This window comes from Anser anser (assembly GCF_964211835.1).
Source record: "Anser anser genome assembly, chromosome: 11".
In the NCBI taxonomy this organism is placed as follows: Eukaryota; Metazoa; Chordata; class Aves; order Anseriformes; family Anatidae; genus Anser; species Anser anser.
The window spans coordinates 19,570,555-19,585,884 of NC_139732.1; the positions used below are offsets into that span (position 1 = coordinate 19,570,555).

At 37.0% G+C, this 15,330-nt stretch overlaps 1 protein-coding gene across 6 annotated transcripts in view; it reads left to right on the top strand.

Annotated features, from left to right (window-relative positions):
- Positions 1-14,535, top strand: part of PLCG2 (phospholipase C gamma 2) — a 70,328-nt gene extending 55,793 nt beyond the window's left edge. For all 6 annotated transcript variants that reach the window (XM_083851654.1, XM_083851656.1, XM_083851655.1 and 3 more), the window contains 10 exons: positions 681-747; positions 1,017-1,174; positions 3,551-3,653; positions 4,879-5,088; positions 5,697-5,842; positions 6,821-6,935; positions 8,275-8,442; positions 9,315-9,403; positions 12,895-13,079; positions 13,884-14,535. In XM_083851654.1, coding sequence (XP_083707780.1) covers positions 681-747; positions 1,017-1,174; positions 3,551-3,653; positions 4,879-5,088; positions 5,697-5,842; positions 6,821-6,935; positions 8,275-8,442; positions 9,315-9,403; positions 12,895-13,079; positions 13,884-13,926 — 1,284 coding nt within the window. In that variant the 3' untranslated portion in view covers positions 13,927-14,535. The remainder of the gene's footprint in view (positions 1-680; positions 748-1,016; positions 1,175-3,550; positions 3,654-4,878; positions 5,089-5,696; positions 5,843-6,820; positions 6,936-8,274; positions 8,443-9,314; positions 9,404-12,894; positions 13,080-13,883) is intronic.
- Positions 14,536-15,330: the final 795 nt, after the last annotated feature.

Sequence of the window (15,330 nt, forward strand, 5' to 3'; positions counted from 1 at the left end):
TTCATGCTAATGAAAATCATACCAGTATAGATTTTTCAGATAGCTTATCTAAACAATAATGTGCCTGAAACTAGTTTGCCTGTGTAATTACTCCCTAGATATTTGCAAATAGAAAAACCATGTGCCCAAACACATCATTCTCATATTCACAGTCCAGGATCGTGTTTTGATGCATAACTAACCTTTATACTGATTGTCAAATGGGTCTAAAAAGTCTAGTCCAGAGTCGTGAACAAAGATCTATTTATGACAAGAAGACAAAAATATTTAACGTTTTGGAGTATTAAATGTTACACGTTATATTAAATGTTATAAAACGTTACATTATTCTGTTGTTGTTGTTAAATACTTCCAATGATTTGCCAGGAGCCTTTGGAGGAAAATACGTTTATTAGATTTTTTGTTTTCTTCTGATGATAGTGGCTTTAAGCAGACTTGAAAAATAAGTGGTTGTGTCATGGCAGAAGTTGCAGTCCTCATTTTGACTCTCACTACAGAAGTTCTCATCTGTTTCTCAGAACGAGAAATTCTTGATATGGAAGTAGGCTTTTAAATATTACAGAGTGCATGCTTTCAGTGAAACTGAGAGTAGATTTAATGGTGTGTATTTATTATTTGTTAATATTCTTTAAATGCAATTGAGAAGGCTGAGGGTCAGATTTAACTCATGTTTTTCACAGATTATCGAGGACAATCCATTAGGCTCTCTATGTCGTGGCATCCTGGTACTCAATACATACAACGTTGGTATGTATTTTCTGATTCTTACATGTGGGCTTTCTGTATTGAGAAAGTTTTATTGTTTTTACTATAAAAGATTTGTTTTTGAAGAATATTTGTATTACTACAGCTAATACAATTAGTATGATTAAACTTGTTAATACTAACTGTTCAGACCCATAAGAGCTTTTATTACCATGGCCAGCTGTTACAACTACTAGCTGTTGTAACAGATCAATGGCAGCTTCTACTTCTAGATTTTAGTATAAACTTCTTGCTACTGTGTTGCTTAACAGTGAAAATGCCACAAGGGAAACACAAAAAGCCTTTTGTCTTCATTCTGGAACCTAAGAATCCAGAAGATCCGTGTGTTGAGTTTGCAACTGATAAAGTAGAAGAACTCTTTGAATGGTACCAAAGTATCCGTGAAATCACGTGGAAAACTGCGGAAGAGGTATCGATTAAAAAATAAGAAATAAAAAAAAATATATACACACACACCTGGTATTGATAAAAAATATACCTGGTATTTTATAACGTACTGTTATAAGTTTACAATACTGTTTGTTTTTTAGCTACCATATACTGCTAAACCTTGCTAAGACCTGATCCTAGACTATCTTGCATGTTACTGCTTGTCTGTTCGTTTTATTGATGCCATGAATCTTGTCCCCTGAACTCTTTTGGGAATAGTACTCAAGATAGCAGAGTGCCAGTCATCAGAAGACGTTTTGGTTTTGTGTTAACAGGAGTTTTTCAGCAGAATACTGTCTTTGTTGCACCTTTGTATCCTTACTAACTCTGCTTTGCAGTGAATGCAGAATTGAATAGGTAATTGTTTAGGCAAATACTTTATTTGTAACTAATAACCACGTTATGGATTTGCCAGTTCTTTAATAGTGTTTCCAAATACTTGTCTATTTAAGAAGTTTCTGACATGATCAAGCCCTTCTGTTGACTATGCTTAGGTGTACTTTTTCCTTTCTTGCTTTTATTCACTTTTTATTATTTTTTTTTCACTTTTATTTCACTTTTATTACTAAGTGGGTGGTATGAACGATGGAAAATATGTTTCAGTATCATGTTGGCTTGTGTTGTTTATCCTTCCTCTGGAGTAGTAATGTTCTGAAGGTCTTCAAAATCCTATTTATAGCAAGAAAGTTGGTATCTCAAGCAGAGGAGACAGCAAATTCAGCAAGGGAAGAAGCAACAGGAACTGTTGATGTATTGTTGGAGGAAGAGAGATGTGGTCCTTATTGCAAGGCTTTCATTTAGAAATAAAAACAAGAAAAAGAGAAACACGGCCTAGAAGAAACGTCTCTAAATTGAATGTTTTTTATAGTACATCAATGGCTCTTCAGGAGCTTGCCAGCTTTCTCTCCCTCTGTACAGTAAGAGAAGTATTAAACAGCCTGTCTTCAAAGATAGTTTAAAATTTGTTTCTGTCAATCAGGAGGCTTTTCTCCGTTTGGCCTCTTGAAAGCTCACATGATAGGCTGCAGCATGGGGAGGGGAAAAAGACAAGGAAAAGCCTTTCTTGCCCGTAGAATTAACAGTCTGAATTTTGGGGAAGGAAAAAGCATAGTGAGTCAACACGATGCTACAGTATGATACAGACATGGTTTCACTTTATTTTTGGGCTGTGTACATTGTATATAAAAAGGTAAAAATATCTGAGCTTCATATAACGTGTCATCTCTAATACTAACACCTGCCATGCTCCTAGGAATTGTTGTTCAATGCTAGCTCTCCTGTTTGGGTATCTCTAGAGGGTCATGTCTAAAGATGAGCTCACAGCATCTTGAAATGCTTCTTTGCTATTTGGAGCACCACATTCTGTTGTGCAATGTCTGGGAAACTGGTGTATCACTAAGTACCATGAGGTCTGTGTTTGCAGTTTTTTCCCCAAGCTATTTCAAGTCTTAATGCTATATTCCTCTTTGCTTTTCTTGGACCTCGATGTATAATCTCTGGTTCATTGAAACATTGTAGAAACCCATCAGCTTCTCTGATTTTTCTTTCCTCTTCAGTTCATCTTCTTGAGGGAATTCTTTTGGAAGACTTCCTAATTGCTGCTGCTTCATAACCTCTTGTACCAAAGCTAATAGCAGTTCAGTATGGGGCTCTTCTAACATGTTCTATCCTGTAATTGCTTCTTATGTCTGAAAAGCCTCCAGCCAAAATGTCTCCATTCGGGGAATGTCTTGCTGATTTCAGTGGCTTCCAGCCTCTGGTTGCAAAGACCTTGGCTCAGCTTCCACATAGCAGGTGCTTACAAAAAGGGAAGTAGCTACTAGGTTTATTAGTGATGATGTCTACATGACTGCACATGATTTACCATACATGATGCTGTTGGTTTGATGTGCAAATAGAAAATTACAGGAATGATACTCATAGGGTTTAAGTTTAGCTGTTTGGGAGTTAGTAACAAGACCTAAGTCCTGCTCAAAATGATAAACAGTGAGAAACTTAACTACATTTAACATTTTATTTTCTTCATACATTTGCATTTACACGAGGTATAGAGTCAATAACATATCTACAACAGAGTAGAACCACATTAAATTTTATTTAAAAGTAAAGCATTGTTGCCCTGCTCCTGAGTAGGACTGATTCAGGGAAGCTCAGAAACATTTCCTTTAAGAAACAAACACACACTAATCTGTTCTCTGAACTGGGTACACAACATTTATGTAGGTGTTCTAAGTATCAAATAGGAATCTGGGTGAAGAGAAATGGATCAACTTTGTCATTTTTGTTAGAGTATGCCCTGGAGTTACTGTACCATAATATCCAGTGTATCTGTAATCTAAAATGTTAAATTTCACAGGAGAACAGGAGGAAATACTGGGAAAAGAATCAATTGATTGCTATTGAATTATCTGATCTGGTAATCTACTGCAAGCCAACAAGCAAAACCAAGGACAATTTAGGTACTTTCTTTAATATTACACCTGAATTTTAACTTTTCTACTAATCGGTACAGATGTTAGTTGAAATTATAGAACTGAAGATAAAATCTATCCTTTCTCTACGGGGAAAAAGTATTCTGCATCACCCATGGAGAGTTTTCAGTGGCAATTTGAATTGCACACTTGGGAACTTGATGATATTCATACTATAAAATGTCAGGTAAAAGCCTATGGTTTATTAGAATTATTTTGAACGTACGTCTCAACCTGTTAAGGCTTAAGTGTGGTACCAAATGTGGAACAAATTAGTCATATGAGACAAAGAAACAAGATCATAAATGAGGAGACAAGAACAATTGTGAAACTATCCAGGCTTTCATTTCCCATAGCACTGCATTTTTGCTGTCAGTAAAATCACAGTAAGGACTAGAAAGCTTCTCAATGTTTGTGAATTTCCATTAGAAAGGAGTCTTTAAAAGAAGAGATCTTGCAACTGTCACAAATTTCTAACCTAGTTGACTAAAGACATCTCAATATAACTTTCATAGGGAAGTTCACTATATATGTGTCAGTTGACTTTTTTGAAGACCAAAAAGTCTGACTGAACACTTGCAATTTGTTTGTAAAGAACCCTCAAAATGGATTTGTTATGCATTTGCCATTTATATAAGCTATAGGAATGGTGTATTTGCCATTTATGTAAGCTATTGGGAATAGTTTCATAATATAAATGAGAACTGGGGTCTGTGTAAGTGTGGGTGTAGAATCTGACACTGAAATATGTACTTCTTATTCCAGAGAAGCCAGGAAATGTGCCCTTCTTCCTTAATCTTCTTTGCAAACATTTTTAATAAGCTGTCAGTATGGTTAAGACATTATAATTACAGTCATTGTTTGAGGCATTGGGTAACCCTGGCTCACCCTTCTCTCCATTTAAACCTAGGAAAAGATGTCTCATTTAAATATGTCTTGCAGTGGTCAGAAGTGCATTATTAGCAATGATGAGATGAGAGCATGACTACAGACTATCTGCCCTGCTGCAAAACATGAGGCAGGCAGGCAATTTTAGCTTTCAGACCTGGTGTTCAACCAATTTGCTGTGTCTGCATTAAAACAGTGGAAATTGCTGCATTAAAGGACAAAGCAAAACAAAGTGAACCAAAATGTTAGTAGAAATACAGCATAAATGTCGACTTCCTTCTTCCTTTAGTAATGTAATGACTCTTTTCCTCCCTCCCTTCTGTAGAAAATCCTGATTTCAAAGAAATTCGCTCTTTCGTGGAAACCAAGGCAGAAAATATTGTTAAGCAAAAGCCAGTTGAGTTGCTGAAATACAACCTGAAGGGACTGACGCGTGTCTATCCTAAAGGGCAGAGGGTTGACTCATCGAACTATGACCCGTTTCGCCTCTGGCTTTGTGGCTCTCAGATGGTGGCTCTTAACTTCCAAACTCCAGGTAATATTCCTTTTGAAAAAGGGTTTCATCTGCCTTCCATTTCACCATTAACGAGCCCCTTTATGGACCCTCTGCCATTCTAATCATCGTTGCTATCCTATTGATTTGTAATTCACAGCAAGAAGGGAGATGCAGAAACTAAAGTTAGCTTGCGTATGTGAGTCCCTTGCTAGAGCTGGTCCCCCAAAATCAGTCTCCCTGTCGCTGAGCGAGACTAACGCACTTGTTACCTCTGAAAGGTTTATTCCACCTTTATCTCTTCATGATAAGCAAGCAGAGATAGTTACTCTGAAGTTCAGGTGGATGAACCATTGTTCACCCACAGGGAAAGCTGTACACAACATCCAAATAAGGGCCAGCTAGCTTATGACACACTGATAGGAAACTAATTGTGAATGGAGATGAATTTATTTGGATTAAAATTGGTGAGAAATGACCAGTCAAATTCAGTTACTGAAGAGAACTGAGTCTTCCAACTTACCTTTCCAGCTCTTTCTGAGATAGTGGCAACCAGGAGGAACTGCACGCAGGAGCCATTATTCTGGTAGTTCCTTAGCTTTATTCAAATGTTTTTTTCTTCTATTATGACTGTTTAACTCTCTCCCTAGATAAATACATGCAATTGAACCATGCCTTGTTTTCGCTTAATGGACGCACTGGCTATGTTCTGCAGCCAGAAAGCATGCGAAATGAAGAATATGACCCAATGCCAAATGAATCGAAGAGGAAATTGCAGATGATTATGACAGTGAGGGTAAATCTCCTTTGTAAATTATGTTTTTTACAAGTCATAAATATCTATACAACTAAAAATAAAGCTATTATGTTTCATAGCAAGACCTGACAGATTGTCAAAATACTGTTTTTAAATGTCAGTGTTGGAGAATAAAAGTAATTCCACTGGTTCCTGATAGGAAACACTATCTTTATTATGCTAATGAAGCACATGGTATAGGATTGAAAGCACAATCCTAGGATAATTTTATATAATTGTTAATAAAATAGACTAACGTGCATTTCCAACCTAATGACTTCTTAATAGAAATGTCCTATTGGAGATTGGTTAGCAGCAGACTAACTAGGTTAGAAATTTCCAGTGTGGATGAAAGATGTTTATAATGAAAGAGAGAAACTAAGCAGAAAAAATAGTAAACTGATTTTTCCCCATTCATCATAGTATTTAGTACACTGACTCATAGAGAGATGGGGTTTTATCACTTAAAAAAATTATAATATGTTGTCTTCTAGTGCCAAATGTGAATTGAACTTGTTTCTGTTCTCAGTTGCTATTCAGTAAGAGATATGTCATTTAAAAGTATGTTTTCTGAGAAGGAAGAAACACATTAACTGCTTTTCACCACAGTTTAGAGACAAGGTAAACAGGGGTCATCAATATAAAGCAGGAGTTTCTTAAAGCAGATAACTAATAAAGGCTGAGGAAAGATAAGTAAACGTGTTATGAACTTGATCTGTAGCTGCATGCTCTGTGCAATGAGTGGCAGCCATTACATAAATCACTGAGTCACCCAAAGAATGGGAGGATATTATTATTGGTGGCACAGATAGTTTAATACATGTAAACATATTCAGGAGAGATTTAGCATGTTTCTGGGTTTATTTTTTTTTTTTTTCCTCTAGTGAATTCTCCTTCAGTTCTGTAGGCTACCTTCCACACAGAAATAACGGTGTGAAGTTTCCTTTGGAGGTGGTTATAACGTAGTTTCTTTTGCAGGTTTTGGGTGCTCGCCATCTTCCTAAGCCTGGTAGAAGCATTGCTTGTCCCTTTGTAGAGGTAGAAATTTGTGGGGCTGAATATGATAACAACAAATTCAAGACAACAGTTGTGAGTGAGTATCTGTGCTTTTCTGTGCCGTGGGGACATGGTTATACTCTGAGTGCACTTGCATAAAATGAGTAGGTGATGATCATGAATTTACAACGTCTGTAGTTGGTCAGCTACCTGTATGGGGAGGAATTAGGTAACTGTTGCTCTTGGCTGGTGAGTCGTACATTACCGTTTTCCTGGTTGCCTCAGTGCCAGTTAATTTGAGAAGCTTAAATGTATATCAGAGTTTTTGAAAAAAACCTCAACTGTTAGTTTGTAGAAAGTCACAATTGTTTTAATTTTTGCCTATGCACAAGTTTGCGTAATCTGCATGTTTAAAAAAAAAAAATGCTGTCTTGAAAGTGCCTTCTACAGCGATAATCATTTGCCTAAACTCTGGTCCCAGTGGGGAGTTACTACTGTGAGATCCAGACTGTGTTTATTTAAATTTGGGTTTTGAAGACTGGCATCCCCTCAGAGACAGCTTGGGTATATATGGCTGTAAAGTAGTATAACCTGAAAAGCAGAAGAAGTTTGATCAAAGCTTGCTCCTGGTGAGTTCTGGATAAGGTGTGTGTGTGTGTGTGTCTGCCTGTAGAGGAGCTTCATTTAAGTGCACTGAAATGGGACAGTATCTCACCAGCAGCCAAATAAAAATTGATTATTGGAATTTTAAATGTAAGAAGATAACACAGAACAATCTTTAATAAACTGACTGGCTGTCTTTTCACGATTTAATGTATCTGGATGTAGCAGTGTTCCTCTGGTAGACAAGAGGCTTTGAATCTAATTATCCAGGCCACTCAAACTTACAGCTTTGACAGCAGTGGAAGATAAATACAGAATAAGGAGCAAAATATGTGTTGTGGCTCTTCAGTACTTCAGAGAAGAGGTTTATGATTTTAAATTTTTGTGGGGAGTGACCAAGACCTTAGACAGTAAAATTCCGGGCAGTATTGCACATGCCAAGTTACTTGGTCTTCCAGAAATGAGTATGAGAATTGAGCAATTGTACATCAGTCTTTCCAGTACTTTCCATGCTTTTAGTGATATGGAGCATGAGGCTCATGAATATGAGTAATGAATTAGCTTTTTTTTTTACACATACACATCCGAGGAGATTTTGTATATTTAAAGACGAATAATAGCCTTTCTTCGTGGATTTCCATCCCTGCCAAGCTTCCTCCTGTCTCCCCCCACAAATAAACAAATACAAACTGAAGCGAGATTACAATGTGAGACAGATGGTAAATAGGATTTTTGGGCCTTTGTATTCCCAGAAAATGTCCAGGGATACATACCCATATATGAATGAAGTGAATTTATTGCTTCATACAGCAAATGTTTCCTTTTCATTACAGATGACAATGGCCTTAATCCAGTTTGGGCGCCGTGTCCAGAGCAAGTGAAATTTGAAATTTATGATCCCAATCTAGCGTTTCTGCGCTTTGTTGTTTATGAGGAGGATATGTTCAGTGACCCTAATTTCTTAGCACATGCCACTTTTCCTATCAAAGGAATCAAAGCAGGTAAGAATAGGAGGTGTAATATGGGGCTAAGTCAGAAAAATGTGGTTCAGCATTGCTGTATTGTGATTTTGCTGTCAGTAGCAGCTATAACACGCCAAAGGAGAAGTGCTCTTTTGATCTGCTCCTTTAGTTGTTTATTATGATACGGGGTGCATAGTGTGAAAGTATTTAAAACAATCCTCTCACCTTCTGATTTTTTTTAATTGAAATAGGAAAACATACAAAAATTTGCAACAGCAAAAAACACAACAAAGATGTTAAAATTGCTACTGATAGTGTGCTGTGACTCTGTGGAAGTTAAACATAAGTTTCTTGTGTACCTGTAGACCCAGAGGTTTAATTCTGACTTCTTTATTCTGAAAGTGGGAGATTCCGATAAAGGTTCTTCCTTCCTCTCTAGTTCGTGTTGTGTTTGAGATGAAAGTAAGAAGATCACTACTTTTGATATTATTCCTATCTCCTTACTAGTACCACTTCTGTGTCTTCAACTGTCTTCACCATGGACTACATCTCAGCAACAGCGTTATGTGCTCTGAGTAAAATATGGGAAGATTCTGTTTTGGTGTCAGTGGCTTTGTTTTATTAATTGCCTTAGTTGTGGACATATGCAGAAGTAGGTTTTCTGATTCTCTCTGCAACTGGCTTTAGTTTTCAAGAGCATGTGAAATCTTGTTTTTCTCATTTTGGCCATTATTGTCTTTTGCTTCTCTGTAATTGTCATAGCAAAGCCTGCTCTCGGCAATGGAGCATTTGAGCAGAGAAGGATCTCTTAGTCCTTAGGACTGTTTGCACCATTTTGATGACTGCAGATAACCATTTGCCTTGACTCTAGTTCTCCTTTGAGTATGTTTTCGTTTGTTTGTTTTTCCTAGGTTTTAGATCAGTTCCTCTCAAGAATGGTTATAGTGAAGACATAGAGCTAGCCTCGCTTCTGATTCATTGTGAAATGCAGCAAGTTCTGGTGAGAACTATTGGTTTGTTTTGTGCACTTAGAGCTTGTGTTATCAGTTCTTTGTGGAAACCGGGAAGCGAGGGTTTAGTTTTCTGATGTGGTATAGTCTGATACTTCTTTAGCTATTGGGGAAGACCAGTGATGCAAATTGAGTTACTCTCCTCTGGGGGGGGACACAGATTACTCACTTGTTAAAAGAAATAATGCAGAAGCAAAGACTAATTACCTCTGTTTTTTTTTTTTCCTTTACAAACATGGATATTGTCTTCCAATGTTAACTACCTGATGCCGTGCAAAGCTAGCTAAATTCAGGTCTTAGCTTCTGAGAATATTTTTTTAAAGGTCCTGCATTAAAAAAAAATAATCTCTTTAGGAAGAGAAGATAAATTTACTTCTCCCAGTATTTCATTAACATAAATAACCCAACAAATGGAAGACGTATCCTGGTTCCTACTGAAGCTCTAATCTCCTTCTCTTAAGCCTCTGTAAAACAACTGACTGAAGTACTAGTATTTTCACACACATAAGGGAAAAAATGATGATGATGCATCCCTTGCTTATGAAGCCAGGCATTAAAGCGGCTGATCTGTGAAGAGCATTTCTTGGTGCTCCAGAGGTGCTTCTTTATACGCTGATTTAAAGCAGGTTTATTCTCAGACTGTCTCCATACCTCAACAGTATGTTATGCTATATAATTTATATATTAGGATACAGTAACTATATAGAACTAAATATGTATGCAATTATAACTATATATTCATTTTTTATTTTATTATAATATTTTATTAAATACAATGGCATAGAGGACAAATGATGAAATTTTATGGCACTTCTGGGAAGTGAGGATTTCAGGGTGTTTTCCAGTACCCTTCTGATTCAGAATGGGGGGGGGGGGAGGGAAGTGCAACCTATTATTTCTAGTCATTCACAACCATTTAGGCTTATGTTATAGTTCAGACCAGTGTACGTTATGTTTCCTGATTAAACCATCAGATTCTGCGAACAGTAAGTCTTTATGTCTCTGGAGAGATTTGTGCCTGTAGTTACCCATACTGAAATGGAAATTTTTGAATTCTCGGTCACATTCCTCACAGAGGAATGTCAGCCTCTTTTTCAAATGTCCTTTGTCAAGATTTTTGCAAAGCCACCTTATGAACATGTGATGTAAAATGACTGTGTGTAATCACAGTTTTTGTAGCCGTGGTAGCTTTCTTCTGGTGGCTAGCAAAGAGTTAGGAGAGAAGGAGAAGTCTAGGAGCTGAGACCAAGGGTGTGTATAAAGAAAAGAGATCTATGTCCTTTGAAGATAACATTTAAAATGTTCATATTCCATGGATGCAAGTCTGATACAGGAGGCCAGATAAACTTACATATTTTTGTCTTGTTTCCTTTGAGAAAACTGGTAAGAACTTGCTATTGCCTAAACTGTCGAGCATGGGCATGATGCGTAGATACATTGCTAATTCCTCTTCAGAAATTCAGATCATTCTTTGCCTGGGGCAGGAGTACCTCTTAAAGCGTTGCTCGTAGCAGCAGCATGTCTCCCAGTCTGTCAGCACCAAGTCCTTTGACAGTAGCACATTTCACACTCTTGAAGCCCCTTCTGCTTAGGCCAAATGAAGGTGAAGCACAGCTCTGTATTTTCACACTGTTTGATATCTCTGGGTGATAATGCAGTTGCAGGAGAACTTTCAAACATTTTTCCTTTTGTTTGGCAGTCTGCTGCAAACCAAGATTTGCCATAGTTAATCAACTTCTAGAGCTTCTGCCAGATACTTCAAGAAGCATCAGGAAAGATCAAGCTTCTATCCATCTGTTCTGCCCCTTTTTTCCTTTTTTTTTTTTTTTAAAAATAATGACCCTCCATAAAATGGTATAATGTAATAACAGGCCTGTTTATATACAGAGCCCATCTGCATACTCTTGGAGATGAAATACAAAGATATAAAGGGAAATTACAGATGGCTGTGAAAATTCTTTAGGAATAGAGAAGCAAGAATATTGCAAAGTAAGCATTCACAGGTGTGAATTATTATGTGGGACCTTATGTTGTTTTTGTCCAGTCTTCCTGATACTGCGGAAATTCTGTTTTACTGATGCTGTTGTTACATTTAGAAGCGTGTCTTATTTGTTTGAAATTTGATTTAGTTGCTTCAGAAAGTATGTGTACCTCTTTAGCACTTCCTGATTACAGTCAGCTTTGATAGCGTATGTTTTTAACATAAAGATTGAAGTGGACATTCTTAAACATCATTTTAAAGTCTAGCTTTGCACAAACAAATAGTAGCACGTATGCATCTTGATGATTATACCTGCAAATTGGTAATTAGCAATCTGCTTATTCCCTTTGTGATTTGGGAATGCAAAGTTTCATCCCATTCTTGAGGGAGAAGCTTTTTACAACTTAATCAGTAGCATAGCACTGAGGCTGCTCCGTTTGCTTCAAGCCATACCAGGGAGCTGTAGGATTATGTTTTGGGAGGAAAAAGAAGGGTTAGGAAAGGATCTTGAAGCTCTACCTGTTGAAACCCCATGGGTGTGTTGCTAAACATGACAACTTTCCTAGATCTGTACTGAGTGCTAAAAGAGGCATTCTTATTAGTGTGCCATCTCTGAAAATGTTGAGATTTGTTACGTTTATTGATTGCATGTCATTTCTTGTAGGATGTGCATCTTGTTTTGCTGCTGATGTAAAAATTAAGACTTTGTTCCTGCCAATACTATTCCCCACTAGTAACTTGATAAAGGAGACAGCTTGTGCATCCAAAGTTTTGAAATATTAAAGCAATTTGAAGTCATGAAGGGAATCATGATGATTACTTTATGCTTGTGGATAATTTTGAGACATTCTCCTGTGGGCCACATACAACAACAGAAATTCAGATGGCTGCAAATTATACTTCAAATACTTAGCCAGTTCCTTTGCAGGTTGTCATAGCTCCACAGAAACAAAGGATGTGTCCTTTCTTGATTGTCTGACACTTGATAATATTAGAGATCCGATTTACTATTCAGTATTTCCACCTGCGGTCTAGATTTCAATAGGAAAGCACCAGAAATATGTCACCTAACACACAAATATGGTGGAACAGTCAAAAATACTTTTTTTTTTTTTAAAAAAGTCTTTTAAAATGTATAATCTGATGTCCCACAGTGATACACCATTTGCTGTCCTTTCCTTAACATGCTGACATACTTTGTGTATGGAAAAATATTCCAACATATGTTTCAGATACAGATACTTCATGACTCCTGGAATGTCCTTGATGCCCCTATTAGACAGTATGGTGGTTTAGATAATGGGCCTAAGGGTTTTTTTCACTGTGTTCTTAGTTACTTAGTTTATTTCCATAAATGTTGCAGAAACAACATACAAAACTAATTTTAGAAAACCAATGGAATGTGTTTACGAAAACAAAATAACCACCCAAAGTCTGTTGGTTCTGTATCATTTTGGTTCTGTCTTACAATGTGCATTGATTTCCAATATTCTTTTGAAGGAAAGTGAAGAAGAGCTTTATTCCTCATGTCGGCAACTTCGGAAACGCCAGGAGGAGCTTAATAATCAGCTATTCCTTTATGACACCCATGTGAATTTAAGGAATCCTAACAGAGATGCTATATTAAAAGAATTTAATGTGAATGAGCACAAACTACAGATATATCAAGAGACATGCAACCGCAGGTGGGTTGATAATCATTCTCCTTCCCAAGGCAGCTCTGTCCAAACATGATTTATGGTAAGGAGGTCTCAGATTTATTAAAATAAGCATCTAAAGAGTGACTGAAGTAGGATGAGTATATCTGAAGTGAGGCTGGGCTGCAAGCCACTAGAGGCCAGCAGACCCAATGAAATGTCTGCTCAGTGAAATCCTGGTTTTAGGGATCACAATGAAACATGTAAGCCTGAGAGTTTGTTCTTTTCTCCTGCTTTCTAGGAGAAAAGCCTGGAAATACGTACAGCCAAATAGACTGTATAGTCAAATAAACAAGCCACCTTACTCCTACAATATCGGAATTATGTCCTTGGCAGTGCTATTAACATATTAAATGTGTGGGAACAAAGCACACTTCCAGACAGACCAACTGCAAAAGATAAAAGCAGTAGTTGTTAGAGCACAGAACTGTCACTTATGTGTCAGTGCACTATCCAAAGATTAAGAGAGAAAGGTCTGTTTCCTTTGCTGCTACCTTTGCATTGTGAGGGAGACAGAAGCTTCTTGTACCAGTCAAGTAGATCTTTTTTCCTTTCTGAGCTGATCGGATGGGAGGAAGACTTTTCTTTAAATATTTTTACCTTTTTATGTATGCTGAACAGCTGTGTGAATCACTGGTTTATTCCCATTTATTGCAGGAAAAACAATACTTGTTGCTGATATGTTACTCGCCATTTGTGTCTAAGTAAAATGAATGTAGTAAACTGTTTTCTTCTGAGGAATTCCTAGTAAACTTGACTGTTCTTTTTTTTTTTTTTTTTTCCCCCCTTAAGATTAAAGGAGAAGAAAGTCAGTAACAGCAAATTCTACTCTTAAAGCAATCATTCTTTGATGGAAGTTTTATGGAGCAATTCAGGAGGAGATGATAATTTATCCTGGTCATCCTACTCCACGCAGATCTCATCAAGCTGAATGAATAGAAGAGGAGGAGGAGAAAAGATGGGTTTCCTTAATAATTTCTTGTTATAAGAAAAACTGTTTAAATTCCTAATAATTTATATTCTGTACAAAGCATACCCTCTGTGCAGGCCAGACTTCTGTGTATTCAAGATCTTTAAAATTGGAGGGTGGGTAATTGCATAGTCTTCACTTCTTATCAATACCTGAAGCACAAGTTTAAATCATCTACTGTATTTGTGTACACAGGCTGTAGATAAGACATTCATAACAATGTACATGCATGGAACCTCACCACTTTAACAACCTGGCTCCTTAAGATTAACTGGTAGCGAGTTTTTAATTTATTAAATGCTGTAAAAGCACTTTTGCACCAGCATTTTTTTTTTAATGTATGTTACACCAGATTGTACTTTCGATACTGTATAAAGTATTTTGGGCAGCTAATAGCTCATACTGTATTGTCTCGTTATAAGTTTTCTGTTCTCTTTTTGAGTACCAAATAATGTTAATTTTGTTGAAACCAAATATCCTCTGTGACTGTAGTCGTTTCTTCTTGAAAAGTTTAGGAAAGGAACAATGTGTGAACCTGTGTTTGCAGCCCCTCTGAATTTATATCCCTAACTTAAGGCACTGGAAGGAAAGGTTTTAATATATGTGGTAGGAAATATCTGTTTGCAGAAAGCAAAGGTGTTTCAAATCTGAAAAGCATTTACTTTGGTATAGTATCATTTTGCAAACCCTTTCAGCTGCTAATGTGCTTAGAAATGATTTTTTTAATGAATTGTCCATTTTTAATCTTGCAATCCTAGTTAGATGGTAGCGTCAAATGATGGTGTTCTGTAAATGTGTAGACCATTTTCCCAAAATGTATCTAATCCAAGAACGATAGTATACACAGTCGTTCTTACAGCTTTAATCAAGTGAAGAGCATTGAGCTACAGATGAGAAAACGCGTTAGATTAGCAAGTGTGTTTTATTGCAAGAGCAGAATGAAAGTCCTTGAATGGCATATTTAAAACCAGTTGCCTTAATTTGTGTATATGGTGGATCTTTGTGATAGTACTACGTTACTACTATCAAATTCCTGGTTTCTTTCTCTCTACATGGGTGGAGTTTTGCTATCTGTATGCATGAGTTTACCTTTCATGTGTGTGCAGAGGAGTTAGGTTCTAAATGACTAATGTCTAAATGACTGCCTGAATCATAAAATGTTGCATACATCATGGTGTATTTCTGATCACAGAAAACCTGCTTGGATTTGGGATTCATTGCCTGATGAAGCTGCCTCAGCAGTTCTCAGTTGCTCTTGCTCCTCCTCAT